At 48.7% G+C, this 14,692-nt stretch overlaps 1 protein-coding gene across 3 annotated transcripts in view; it reads right to left on the minus strand.

The window, feature by feature from the left end:
• Positions 1-3,769: 3,769 nt before the first annotated feature.
• Positions 3,770-14,692, minus strand: part of Shank3 (SH3 and multiple ankyrin repeat domains 3) — a 72,857-nt gene continuing 61,934 nt past the window's right edge. The window contains exons 1-5 of one of the 3 annotated variants that reach the window (XM_050128611.1): positions 9,730-12,626; positions 8,680-8,886; positions 8,209-8,492; positions 5,028-5,173; positions 3,770-4,487 (exon numbers count right to left, since the gene is read on the minus strand). In XM_050128611.1, the coding sequence (XP_049984568.1) occupies positions 3,864-4,487; positions 5,028-5,173; positions 8,209-8,492; positions 8,680-8,886; positions 9,730-9,806 (1,338 nt within the window). In that variant the 5' untranslated portion in view covers positions 9,807-12,626 and the 3' untranslated portion in view covers positions 3,770-3,863. Of the gene's footprint in view, positions 4,488-5,027; positions 5,174-8,208; positions 8,493-8,679; positions 8,887-9,729; positions 12,627-14,692 lie in introns of those variants that run through there. The other 2 variants (XM_050128620.1, XM_050128577.1) reach the window with 2 other exon arrangements.

Here is a 14,692-nt window from a genome sequence, read left to right on the forward strand (position 1 = left end):
ATTACCCATACACGTATGTTTTGATTCAGTCCCCTGGGAAAAGAGGTCAAAATGACCTCTTACCTCATCTGATCTGGCAACAGCTCTCCAGCCAATTGTTGGTAATAGCCCTTTTGAATAAGCCAATCATAATAGTCAAAGAACAACCCCCCCCCCTTGCTTCTGTGGCCTTCTCCTTTAAAAGAGGAGAAGCTATTCCTCTTCTCGAATAGCTTGAATGTACCAGCTATTCGAAGTCTCTCGGCTTCCCAAATGCTGAGGGACCCTGTCATAACAGAATTAATAAAAATCCTCATGCTTTTGCATCAGCTATGGTATGAGAGGTATAAAGTTGGGGCCCACGGTATTGGTCCAATTGACCAGACATCATATATGGGTGTTCAAGCAAAGGCGTTAGCTCCCTTTATGAATTTAAGGCCTCTGAACTGGGAAGGGGGATGCTGACAATACTGTCCTTTTCCCACCCAGAATATTGCTGAATGAGAATATGAATGGAGGGGATTCCTTTGCTGAAAAGGGAAAATTTGGGGTATCCTTGTGTCATTGCTCAAGATTCATTCTTAATCTAGAGATTGAGAAATAAAGAGAACCTGGTACTAGAGCTGGCAGTTCAGAACTGGGGCTCCAAGCACAGATGGAAAGAGAGGTGATCAAGAGGACCCCTTAGAAGGTGGGCTCTCTCTTCTCTTGTTTACTTTATTGCTGTTGCTTCAGAGAAAAGAGGACCCCAGGTCCTTTTCTGTTGTAATGAGGAGCTGCGGGCCACTTCCCGCCGCCCGGCTAGCTTTACCCAAAATGACTACATGGAAACTGTATTCATTTAAACACTGCCTGGCCCATTAGCTCTAGCCTCTCATTGGCTCACTCTCACATCTTGCTTTAACCCATATCTAGTAATCTGTGTATCACCACGGGGTTGTCGCTTACCAGGAAGATTCTAACCTACATCCATCTCGGGCCAGAGCTTCATGGCATCTGCATCACTGCCTTTTTCCTCCCAGAATTCTGTTCTGTCTACTCCACCCACCTAAGGGCTGGCCTATCAAAAGGCCAAGGCAGTTTATTTGACCAATGAAAGTAACCCATAGACAGAAGACCCTCCTACATCACCTATCTCCAGCAAAGAGCATAATCACCTCCTCCACACTCTTGGCCTTTCATTAACATTCTGTAAGCTCACCTACCTAGTGTCCTGGCTGGGTTTTGTCCACTTGACACAAAGCTATGTATACCAAGAAGAGGGGATCTTAGGGAAAAGCCTTCATAAGATTGCCCTACAGGCAATGTCTTAATGATTGATGTGGATCACTGTGAGTGATGCCATTCCTGGACTGGTGGTCCTGGGTGGTATAAGAAAGCAGGCCAAGTAAGCCATGAGGAGCAAGCCAGTAAGCAGCACTCCTCCATGGCCTCTTCCTCAGCTTCTCCCTCCAGGTTCCTGCCCTGCTTGAGTTCCTGCTCTGACTTCCCTCAATGATGAAGTATAGACCTGACACCTATAAGCTAAAATAAACCCTTTCCTCCCCAGGTTGCTTTTGGTCGTGTTTTATCACAGCAGTGGAAACCCTAAGACACCCAGTCTTAAGCTGTGGTTTATGTCCCCCTTTTGTTCTCCCGGACACTGGAGCATGCGCTTTAGAAGACATATGATTCTTATCGGTCTCATAACTTTTGTCCTTCTGCTTACCCAAAGAGGGAGCCAGGTTTCCCATCCTTCTCTTGTACCGTAATGTCTTGATCAGAGGCTCAACTGCCTCTCTTCTCCTGTAGTGAAGGCCCTTGAAAAACATGGGAGTTTGTGTGGATACCCTCATACCACCTGAACTCCACGCAAATTGCTTTGCCCTCGCAGGAAGCTGGAGCTGCATCCCACGGGAGTGAACATTTCCATCACACTCAGACAACCCCCAGGCGTCCACCCACCAAAGCAGTATTAACATGTCCAGGTTTTGTTGTTTTTCTTCTTCTCTTGGTTCAGAAGCTCAAAGTTCACCCTAATGGGCTAAATGGGGAACACCAGACAAGCAATATTCATTTCCCCTGGTCCCAAATCCTCTCTGGAGTTCCTCAAACCCCTGCACTGTGTTCCCTGCGCCTTTTGTTTTCCACTTTGAGGGAGCCTGTGACTGACATTTCAGCCACTTTCATCCTCCAAAAGAAACGCCCAACCACACGACAGTGCTCTATAGTCCAATTTTCTTACCTTGGTTTGTGCGCGGAAAGTTGCCTGGTTGTCATCTTACTCGCTTGAGGCCCTTATCTCGACAATGCCGATTTATTTTCCAATTTGGGTTTCCATTAGTTCAGGAGCTTGGTAATGTATCTATATCCAGGGCCACTGCAAGAAGGCAACAGGATGCACCTCCCAGGATGGGAATCAGTTCCCAGGACCTTTGGTCACAGAAAAAGAGCCTCTCACATTGGGTGCCAGGCTTTTAGAAATAGGACTGGGGGGGGGGGTCCCAAGAAAGTGACCATACAACCCGAAGTGTGTCAGTGGGGCGAAAAGCTTCGCTTCTGCACATAGGCACGTGGCCATGTCAAATCAAGCGGGCAAGCACACCCAGCAGAAGTCCTACCGGGATCTTGTTCCTAACACAAAGGGGTCGGAGTGTGGCCTCACGCTCCTACTAATTCCAAAAGGCACAGCTGAAAAGCAAAGTACAACATTAAGCTCATTGTGATTTCAAGAGGTGTTGCCTCTCTCTGCCCTGCCATCCTTAGTAACACAAGCAGTTAATCCAAACACCAGATTTGATTCTTGACCAGAGTGAACCACAGAAGAGAGCCCCCCAGGACTTCCTTCCCAGGACTTTGCAGACAAATGTAATCTGACTGAAGGCCGACCCCCATTTCAAGCTGCATGGGACAAGTCTGACGCCTAGGCTGAGCATCCAATAGTCACTCTGAGGAAACGTCAGCCCTTGTCCATGCCTCGCTGGGCTCTCTGATCCTTGAGCAGGCTTCTGGCCCTTTCCTTTTGGTTCTGCATAGCTTCACTAAAAAGATTCAAACCGGTTTCTGTTCCTTACCATGGATATTCTTAAGCATCAGATGATGGTAAAAAAGACATTGCAAACTCCAGCGCATCCGTAAGATACCCCTTCCCGGGTGGTGGTGGTGCACGCCTTTAATCCCAGCACTCGGGAGGCAGAGGCAGGCGGATCTCTGTGAGTTCGAGACCAGCCTGGTCTACAAGAGCTAGTTCCAGGACAAGCTCCAAAACCACAGAGAAACCCTGTCTCGGGGAAAAAAAAAAAAAAAAAAAAGATACCCCTTCCCCCACTGTCATTCCCGGAGAGCTTTAGTGGATAAGTTCTTATGTATCTGAATTCAGGAACTACTAATAGATTTTAGCTACAGGCCGGTAATAACCCCGAAGAGGTGATGTCCGGACAGTCACAAGGAAGACTGGTGGTGGACACTGGTTTGGGCTGCCAAGCAACCTTGCTATCCCTTGTGCCTCTGAGGAGCCTGGCCTTTCACACAGAGGCATCTCTGTGGGCCAGTCTCCTGGTAGCATTAAAAGAGCATAGCCTCCTAGTGGGAGCCTGTCCTTTCTGGTAGAACTGTTTCACCCCCTCCCCCCCAGCTCCATAAACAGAGTCATATAATACCCGCCAGCATCAATGAGTATGGAATAAGGACCATGCTTTGGCCTATGGCCCAAAATTGCCTTATCCAAGCGTTAAAATTCAACATTGAAAAACCCGATACGAATGTGTGAGCAATCCCATTTTATTGGAGGATGGGAGAGGGAGGGGATAAATTTGATGGAGGGGGATTTGGGTGGAGTTAGGGAAGGCAGAAGTCCAGAAAGCATGTCCTCATGTATATAAATATTTTTAATACAAATATATGCTTTATTTCGTTTTTCTTTTCTCAGGAATGAAGGAGAGGCTCAATGATTTGTTGTAAAGAGGCTCAGATGTGGAGTCGTCGTCGTCGTGGTGGTGGTCGTCATTCATTGATCCATGGAACTGTGAGGAATCGTGCACAGAGTAAGTCCTCATCTTCAGGGCCTCTATGAGATTCTGTACACGCTTGGCGAAAGAAAGTGTTGTGCGGCGTCTCGTGCGTTGTGAACCAAAAGTAAAGGGTACAGGTTGGAGTGGGGTTGGGGGCGGTAGGGGTGGGAATGGGGATTGGGGCTGGCCTGGAGAAGGTCCGTGTGGTAGAGGCCGAGGTGGTCGTGGCCGAGGTGGTCGAGGTGGGATGTTTTGGTAATACCAAGGAGGGCGAGGAGGAGTAGGGTGGTAAGAGACCACCGGTGGTCGAGTAGTCGGCGGGGGAGGGGTGGCTGGCTGAATCAAGCGCAAGGCATTAGGGCCGATCTTGGAAGCAATCCAATCCAGGTAGTCCCAGGTGGCTGTGTAGACTCCAGGACGCTTAGCACGGGCACAGCCTACCCCCCAGCTTGTGATCCCCACGACCACAAAGGGGCTGTCGACGTTGTCTCTGCACATGAGAGGCCCACCACTGTCCCCCTGTCCAGAAGGACAGAGGGGTCACTTTCAGCCTGAGCCACTCTCCCTTCCCAGAAGGGTCATGGGGCTGTGGGAGCACAATGTCTGTAACCACATTATCTCCCGCTGCCTTCAATACAGTTGGTAAAGTCGGAGCTACCGATATCCATTGGGATATGAAGGGCAGGGGGATGGTCCTGAGATGCCCTGCAATAAGACGAGCTCACATGTACATGCATGTGGCTTTGCCTGCATCCATGAACACCGTGGTTTTGGGTACTGTGTGCTCTGGGGAAGAGGAAACACTGTCTTCCAGGACTAAGTTTGGGCAGTGTATTCTGTGTGCTAATGTTGGGATTCAAAGTGTGATCATCGGTTCTCAGCAGGGACAGATGGTAGATATCGTCCCCATACTAGTTGTGATGGTGGATGTCACTAAAGTGGGCTCTTGGGTAAGGAGAGGAGAGGCTGGAGATCAGGGACCTAAAATGAGGCTTTCTCGGAGACTAAGCTCCTTAGAGGGACCCGGGGGGGGGGGTCTGGGCACCAGAAGGAAGTTACCTGGCAGGTGTCAATCTTGCCTTCAGGATACCCTGCACACACATTAGTTGATGTGACACGCCCATTGTACCACTGGGTTGAGTTACACAGGTCGAGGTCAATGAGATCCACACGTGCCTCCATCAGGACAGGCGATGGCCTGGGGGCTGCAGCCAGGCCACACAGCAGTCAGTGCTCAAGGAGGAGTCGAAGAAAGCCCAGCCTCCTCCCCCCACTCTGCACTTCCATCCGTCCTGTCCTGTGTCATGCTGTGGCTAAACAAAGATCCCTCAGGCTCACCTCGCGTGCTCAAGGGGAGGAAAAGCACAGTGAAAGGGCAGGTGGGGGCTACCTGGACGAAGAAAGGAAGGGTCGATGACGCCTAGATCCATGATGGAGGAGGGGCTGTGGAAGTCAGCTGTAGCCCTAACGGGCGCAGCTAGTATATGCCAAGCACTGTCCATGGTCCTATTACTCCCACTTTGGGTGAGGGACTAGAGCACCACCCACACACGTCCAGCGTTTGGCCAGGGTTGCCCCTCTCCACACCCATGCCTGAGACACACCTTTCATCCTCCACTGTATGGCTAGAAGTCACCCTCCCAGTTTTTTATCCTCCATTAGGGCTCCTCCACCCAGCTTCAGACGGGATCCTCCCATGTCTCTCAGATCTGCTTTGAGGAGATTTTTGGAAGAGGAGAGCTGAGTCAGGGCCTCATTCACTACCACAGACCCTACCAGGGGGGTTAGGAAAGACAGTTACACTTCAACTCATGCAACCAGCATGCATCTGACTTAGACACATGCTCAGAAGCAGCACAGCTCTGTCTCTTCGTCACAAGCAGCCAGGGTCCTTAGCAGCGGCACCTCGGAGAGCACCCTCCCAAGGCAGGGTGGGTCTGAATGTCATGGGCAGCACAGACATGGAGCACCCTGACGCAAGACAGGCACGAAAGAAGCGTGAGTGCAGGTGGTGAGACGGGAAATGCATGGAGTCCTTATATGCAGGGCTAAACACTCAGTAGGCAGGCAGTAGCTATCTGCTCAATACATGTTTCCTGAGCTTTGGGTATGTAAGGATTTGGGGGGGGCGGGTATTTCACTTTCTGTTTTCAATAAAACTCCCACCTTTCCTCACATGCAAGCATCAGTGAGAAGTTTGTACAACACACTGCTCCTGGGGTGGGAACGACTGTAAGACAACAACAGCCCTAACCTGCTAGCCATTAAGGTAACTTTTTAGACCTGTGGCTGAGGCCATAGTCTTGAAAGTCATGGACCTCACTGCGAAAAGCCAGGTGTTCTGAAACAGAATGTTCTCAGTACCAGACAATATACATAAGAGGCCTGTAAGAACTTAAAATCCCAGGGAAAAGAACAATACCAAAGTAGCTCGTCCAGCCCCAGAACAGAGGCAGAGCCAAGCATATACACACACAGGTCATGGGAGTTTGAAGCCTGGGGATTTTTTAAAGACTGAGGCCTTTATAGGAGATATTTGTTTGGAAGACAAAAACGAGAGACACCCCCACTGATTCAGAGGATTCTAGGACCGGAGACCAGCTACTCAAGGACCCCAAGAACACAATGCACACATTATGACCAGAGGGCAGCTACAACGGGGCTGAGCAACACGTGTCCTCAGACTTAGGCAGAGCCACAGGCACCAGCAGATCAGAGAGCTGCAGTCACGTGCCAACAAAGGCTGGTGAACTAAAGTAGCTAGGGTGAAGGTCCCCTCCCCTGAAGAACAGGACTGGGAGTAATCCTTTAAAACAGTGGTTCTCAACCATCCTAACACTGCAACCCTTTAATACAGTCTCTCCATGTTTGGGATGACCCCCCCAACCATAAAATTATGTCATTGCTACTTCATAATTGTAATTTGGCTACTGTTGTGAATCATAATGTAAATATTCTCAGAGACAGAGGTTTGTCAGAGGGGCCATGACCCACGGGTTGAGAACCACTGCTCTAGAGAATGAGATCACCTTAGGAAAAGAGTAAAAGTGAGGGGAGCAGGAATTCCAAACTTTAAAAAGGGCTGAGTTGTACATTCCAAATGACTCAGCTGCCCCAGATTAGAAAACCTAAGTTTTCCAAAATCAAAGAAGAAATGATGGCTCAGCAAATTTCAGTCACATTTCCACATCCTTAATGTGACAATAAAAATCTGTACAACCACTTATGAGAAGCTGAAAGCACTGCCCGTGAGCAAGAGAAACATTCTATTTGGTCTTGTCCCATTGACAATGCCCTGCTGCCTGTGTTGTGACTTTAGGGTGTGACATTGTACTCCTGGTACCAACAGTGGCCCTAGACTTTAAGGATGCGGGAGGTTGTCTGGGACTCAGGCTATAACTCTGGGGTCATTAATGACTCTAGAACATTTCCTGTACCCCTGTCAGCTGGTCTACTACAGAAGACATTCCTCTACTCACCTGGTGTCATGTGGGCCAGGTAACCTTAGTGCATGAAAAGGTCTGAGCCAGGGAAAGGGCAAACACTTTGAACAAGGACAGAGGGCTAGAAAAGCAGCTACGCTCATCTTGAATGGCAAGTGATCTGCTGGACAATGCCAAGGGCCTTGAACTAACAACCCAAAGAAAATTATACCCAGCACCTACATCCTTCCGAGTCTACATAGAGAGCACCAAGTAACTTGGAAGGAAATGATGAGTCGGGTGCTATGACCATCCAAGGAAAAATGCCTAGGTACTTGCGGATGGTGATGAACCGATGCATCTGAGACCACAGAAGCTGGAGATGCTCAGCTCCAGAGGCCAGCCCTTCACCGTAACAACAAAGCCATCTCCAGAGGTCTTTTGCAAATATTGCTTCAGTTTAAGCTTCCAATGCTCAGAGTCTAGCGGGTAGGCCTCTGGCTGATATGCCACACAGCTTTGCCACACTGTAAAGTATGTCAAGGGTCTAATTGTACCTGCCATCCAGCCTTCCCATAGGTAGGCTATTGCCAGTCATGCCCTCTGACAATTGGGACACCATGACCTTAGACACTGGACTCAGCTTCTCTCACGCTGAATTCTCCAGTTATGAAAGGGGCCTATGGTAGGCTCCAGTCATGCTTCCACGAGGAGAACTCAAACAGCTCAGCCACACGTCAATACATGAGCCCTGCCACGAAAAGGCTGCACAGAGCATGGGCACCAGCGCCCACCAAGGAGCCCCCACCTATACTCACCCTTCTCTTCCATGTATCCCCACCCAGACACGTAGCAGGTCTGGGGAATTTTGGGAGGACCAGCCTTAAAATGAGGCAGGCAGCCGGGCCCGATGAAACTCCCACACACAACCGGAGGAGTGATCTTCAAGAGAGCAATGTCGTTGCCCTCGGTCACGACGTTGTACTTTTCATGGATGATAATCTTCTGCACATATCTCTCCTGCAGAGGCTCTTTCACTGGCTTGTTTCTTCCATATTCAATTTCCTGGGCTCCAAAAACCAGTCTCCAGTCATAGACTTTTCTGTGGGCACAAAGGTAAGCCCGTCGTTCTCATTTACAGACTGGCTGGACCAAAGCCTGTGGCGAGAGTGACCCTCAGAGCCCTGTCAGGAGCTGGTTACCCCAGAGACCCTGGGCACAGCCCCTGGGGCGAGTCCCTTTCCACTAGAAGCACTCCGGAGACCTCCCTCTTTGAGTCCCACACGTACTTTTTGTTGTCGAAGCAGTGAGCAGCTGTAAGCACCCAGTGGGAGTTGAGCAGGCTGCCTCCACAGGCATGGTACCTGCGGCTGTTATGGGACATGAAGATCTGTAGGCTGACCATCCAGGGCCAGGCCCCACGCTGCGCAGTCTGCCCTCCGACAATCCGGACACTTGTCTGTGGGTGCTGCCTGAACTGTAACCCACAGGAGCCACTGAGGAGAGACCAGGACACTGTTCAAACCAAGAAGAGGCATCCAGTCTTTGTACCTCACCTGGGGGGAGGCAGGGACATAGGGTTGGGAAAGATGGGGAGGAACTTTGGGGAAAGACAGGCAATCAAGTGTGGGTATGCAAGAGGCCACAGTCTCCAGGAAATACCTAAACGGGCACTAGAGGTATTGAGGGATCCCTGGACATAACAGAAGTCAAAAGTGCTACGGAGGCGGAGGGGTGTGATGGTTTTCAGGACCAGTCTTGGATGGGAGACTCAATCTCAAGGCTATACCACCTGGACAAAGGAGCTGCAAGCTGATGCAATTGGCTCACAAGCATTGGGGTCACGCTAGCCACAGTGAGACTCCTGAGTGGGAAATTCTATGAGCTGTGTCACAGTGGAAAGGCTAACAACAGTTTTGAAGCTGCTTGCTATGTGGGTCCATTAGGACTAAGTGTCTCCAGGCAGACAGCGGTGTAAAGGCAACGGTTGAATTCATGCCCCGGGGGTTTACCTCAGCTGTCCATCCTAAAGTTTAGGACCCAACGCTTGAGAAGCAATGAAGCCAGTCACTGGAGAAGCAGTGGGGAGAGAGCTAGCGATGAGAGATCTCTTTCTCTGGGAAACCATGGGCAGCTGGAAACCTAATGCTTCTGGGATCATGGTTCCGGAAGCAGGAAGGGTCTGAGTCGGGACTGTGGGTCACAGAAACTGTGAGACTATCCAGAGCCTGCTACAGCTGAGCTTACTACTCATCCCAGCCCCGGACAAAGGGGGCCTGGGTAGGACCTGATATTCATTAAAATGTCCTTAACCCCACCAAGGTGCCCCCGAAACTTACTCACACGTGGAGTTATCTCTGGCAACCACGGACACCGCCAAGACCAGCACAACGACAGTTGGCAGCATCTCTACCATACTCCTGCCCTAACCCGGTCTTCAAGCTGTGACCTCACAAAGCTCCACGGCCTTCTGGCCAATCAGCAAGATGATATCCCACCCCCACCTCAGCAGTTAGGCCAGGAAGGCCTCCTTGATTAACTGATCCATGCTGGAGTGGCATCCTAACTTTCCTGCGTAAACTCTCTCGGGGAGGTGAGGGCCCCACGTGCAACCTTCCTTCGTTCATCCTTGGTGAGTCTCCTGAAGTCGCACTGTGTGAATGCTCAGGAAGGGCCCTCTGGGGGCTGGAATCACTAGAGAGTCATGGACTACAGACAGCTTGGCCCTCCTATAATGAGGTGGTACAGTATGTTCACGGCTAAAAGAAGTCAGGTTCCACTGACTGACAGATCCTCGGTACATGGTGGGGGTGGGAGTATACGCCATCAGGACACTTTCAATCGCAATTTTGAATCTGCTTGACATGGGACTTGGAAGCCCAACTTCCTGTCCATTGATGAGTGCCACAGGGTTTCCTGGAGTTCTCCAGTCTCTTCTCCTGACCCTCGTGCAGCCACATGTGATGGTCACCGACACTTGAGCAGCAGGAAATGTCATCACAGTTATCTACAATATCTAGCATCTTTTTTTATATATCATCAGAAGACAGCACGGCATGAGCATCCTACTCTGATGTTCCATCTTCCCTGCAACGATGTTCGAAGACCTCGTTCAAGTCCCTACCAGTCCACCATAAGATGGACCGGTTACATCTCCTCAAAGATGCCACCTCTCCTACCCACCAAGACATTTTTATCTCCCCACCCCCGTATGTTGAGTTCTTGGACTATGGGATGATCTTGATGTCTCCACGTGCCTCCTCTAAGTAAATGTCATACTTTCTTATGTGACTTTTAGGAGTTCACATCTCCGTAAAGTGGCCAACAAGGTCTTGAATATCTTAGCTGAGCATCAGAAAGTTCTGACTTCTCCCCCTGTAAAAGCAACTCCTCTTTTCCACATCAGGGCCCGAGGTCTCATTTCTTCCGAGGTCTGAGCAGTACCTTGTCGCACGTTCTCTACCAGGATCAGGAAATCTTACATCCCCTACCTGAATACTGAAAGACTGTACCTTAAGTATTCTCAACTTCCATAATGAAGTTTTGAAAGTATTCGTGTCCCCTACCAAGAAGTCTCCTCTCCCTACTTGAGTCCAGTCGCATCTCTTACCCAAATGTCATATTGCTTTTCCCTCCTCTCCAACAATATCTCAGTCTTCTCTCCCCTGTCCACGGTCCTCACCTCAGCTTCATGTCTGTCTGTCTCAAGATCCCATCCTCACTGCCTAAGGGTCACAAAATTCCCTGTCTTCTACTTGACTACCAGGAAGCCTTACTTATCTTGAGTATCATAGGGCATTGGGACATCCAGTCTCTATCTGACAATTGGGACTCATCTGTTTGGGCATGCATCTGGATCAGTGGTTCTCAACCTGTGGGTCATGACCCCTTAGGGTTTCATATCAGATATCCTGCATACCAAGTGTTTACATTATGATCCATAACAGTAGCAAAATCACAGTTATGAAGTAGGAACTGTATTAAAGGACTGCAAACAGCCTGGAGAAGGCTGAGAACCACTGGGCTGGAGGTTTCGTCTGGCTCTCTGTAAGTGACCAGAGGGTTTCATCCGACCTCGGGTTGGAAACACATCTCCTCTACGGGAGTGGTACAGTCTTCTCTTTCCTACCACAGCATCAAGCATTCTCCTCTCCTTTGCTAAATGTCCTCTGATTTCTATGCCCTTCCCCTTCTAGAGCTGTTCTGAAGTCTCAACTTGTAGCTTTAACACTTTTTTAAAAAATATTATTTTGGGGACTGGAGAGATGGCTCAGAGGTTAAGAGCATTGCCTGCTCTTCCAAAAGTCCTGAGTTCAATTCCCAGCAACCACATGGTGGCTCACAACCATCTGTAATGGGGTCTGGTGCCCTCTTCTGGCCTGCAGGCTTACACACAGACAGAATATTGTATACATAATAAATAAATAAATAAAATTATTATTTTGGTTTAAAATTTTTTATTTTATTTTTTCTTATGTGTATCTGTCTATGTGACTATATGCTGGCAGGGCGGGGTTACCCTAAGGCCGAAGAGGGCACTGAATCCAGTAATCCAGTAGAGCTGGAGTTACAGGCAGTTATGAACTGTCCAATACTGGAATTGGCAATCAAACTCTGGTCCTCTGGAAGAGCAGCAAGAACACTTCCTCGCCAAGCCATCTCTCCATCCTAGCTCTGATGCTTACAAGCCGAGAGCTGAGTGTCCCAGTGCCTTTTCTCACTCCAGGTCAGATGTGCCAGGCCAGGCCAGCTCACCTTTCTTTACCAGAAATTGATTATGACCTCATTTCCACTATCTGAGTGGCAGGAAGATTTAACTCTCTTATCTCTGTATCGAAAACGTATTCTCCCTTTATATTCTAACAACAGGTTTTGTTTCCCCTAAATAACTATGAGATCTCAGCTTCCAACGCCAGTCAGTGGGACATGACCTCAGGGCCTGAGAACCTCCTCCCTAATGCAAACATGGGCTCTCCCCTTAAAGCTCTGCCCCGAGTTCTAACCTCTAAACTGCAATAAGAACAATGGGACCTAAGGGAAAGGACCTCAGCTCGAACATCCACCCTTGAAGCACAGGAATGCTCTACTTTCTCAATGGGAGGAAGACGCACCTGATCCCACACAGCAGCTAACGGGACAGGGAAGGAAGACATCAGAAATACATACTGGCTAGAGCAAGATAGCAGCCGTGAAGAATGAACATAATCTCTGGCTGTGATTAACATTCCTCCTAAGATTCCTCATTAATCGGCAGGAATGCTGAATGTTAATTTTCAAATTTACATCGTTAATGAAAAAAATTTTTTTTTTTTTGGTTTTTCGAGACGGGGTTTCTCTGTGGTTTTGGAGCCTGTCCTGAAACTAGCTCTTGTAGACCAGGCTGGTCTCGAACTCACAGAGATCCGCCTGCCTCTGCCTCCCGAGTGCTGGGATTAAAGGCGTGCGCCACCACCGCCCGGGCGTTAATGAAATTTTTAAACCATTACTCTGTCTTCAAATAGGAAATACCTCAGATTCTTTTACACGACAGCAATTCTGTAATTCTCACATAATCTACATGATTCTCAAATTCTTTTTACATGACTTCTACTTGTTAAGAACTAAATCTGACCATGTGGTGGTAGAGCACACCTTTTAATCCCAGCACTCGGGAGGCAGAAATGGGGGGATCTATGTGAGTTTGAGGCCAGTCTGGCCTACAGAGCAAGTTCCAGGACAGGGTCTAAAGCTACAGAGAATTCCTGTCACAGACACACACACACACACACACAAACACCTAAATTCTGTTGTAAAAAACAAAGTTGTGATTTAAATATCCATATGCAAGCAGAATCTCATGATGAAGGCTCATAGTCCCAGTTACTCAGGAGGCTGTATGTAGCAAAGGGAGGATCATAGGTTCCAATTCTGCTGGGGCTATAGAATGAGTTCAAGGTCAGAGGGGAGCGGGGTACAGGGGTACAACTACCCGAGGACCATGAGATTTTTATCTCTGTATGTCATAAATTGGCCCCTCCTCTACCTGAATGTAAAGGAATACTTAAGCCAACTTCAGGGTTCTCAGGAGCTTCTGACCATCACTGGGAGCTTTTATCTAAATACAAAAAAAAAAAAAGTCTCTCCTCTGTGTCAGGAGGTTCCTCTCCTGCCTTAGAGTGTAAGGGCCCTTCATCAACCTTGATGTTAGATAGTAAGTCTCACCCTCCCAACAGGAAGGTTAGATTGTCCTTTTCTTAACCACTGAGTGTTAGAAGACCTCCCTTACTGTAAATGGGTGCCAGGTTTTACCTGATAATAAATGGGGTCTTTGGGGGTACCAGCCCCTCAGACCCCTTCAAAGTGCAGCTAAGACGCAACAGTCAGCAAGGGAAAAATAACAAAGGGGATCTGAGGGGAAAACGAGTCAACTCACACGTGATTTCTCCTCAGCATGTCTCTTTATTGTCCTCTCTTCCAATTCTTCTGTCCTGTCTATAACGTCTTAGCTCTAATTCTCTCTCTCAATTCTAATTCCAATTCCAATTCTCTGCTACCTCCTCCTCCTCCTCCTCCTCCTCCTCCTCCTCCTNGCATGTCTCTTTATTGTCCTCTCTTCCAATTCTTTTGTCCTGTCTATAACGTCTTATCTCTAATTCTCTCTCTCAATTCTAATTCCACTTCCAATTCTCTGCTACCTCCTCCTCCTCCTCCTCCTCCTCCTCCTCCTCCTCCTCCTCCTCCTCCTCCTGCTTCTCCTCCTTCCTCTTTCTGCTCATTTCTGGGATGTTTCTGCTCCAGCCTCTGTGTATTACTCTCTGTTCTTATCCAGCTACACAGACCCACAAAATCTCACAGGCATTTACCTGAAGGTCACATACCATGTCTTAAGCAAATGATAAGAAACAGAGTCATGAATCATTCCAACAACTCACAGTGCAATAGACCCAGACGGGGAGAAAAAAGCACTTTCTTCCAGTTGGCCCGGAACTCGTGGGCTGCAGGCCACAGCTAGGAAAGGAGAAGTCTTTTGTCACCTCATCTATAGAGGGAGCCTTGTAGAACTAAGCCAGTAAGAGAAATAAGGGAAACGGTGTGTTATATCCTATACTGTTGAGAGTACATATCATCTTCAATATTTTGTGGTTAGCAGTCAGAAAGGCCAGGCCTTCTCGGACTGAAGACTTGTTTGCTTACATACGGGTCCTCAGAGAGAGTGCAGCAGCAGCTGGAGCTGCAGGGGCGAGGGACAGAGGAGCCCACTCAGCACTTGGTAAGGCGCAGTGACATTAAAAGCATCGTAAATCTTAAGGTATTTTTCTGTCC

The sequence above is a fragment of the Alexandromys fortis genome, unplaced genomic scaffold (genome assembly GCF_014885135.2).
Source record: "Alexandromys fortis isolate MF-2015 unplaced genomic scaffold, M_Fortis_MF-2015_v1.1 scaffold_28, whole genome shotgun sequence".
In the NCBI taxonomy this organism is placed as follows: domain Eukaryota; kingdom Metazoa; phylum Chordata; class Mammalia; order Rodentia; family Cricetidae; genus Alexandromys; species Alexandromys fortis.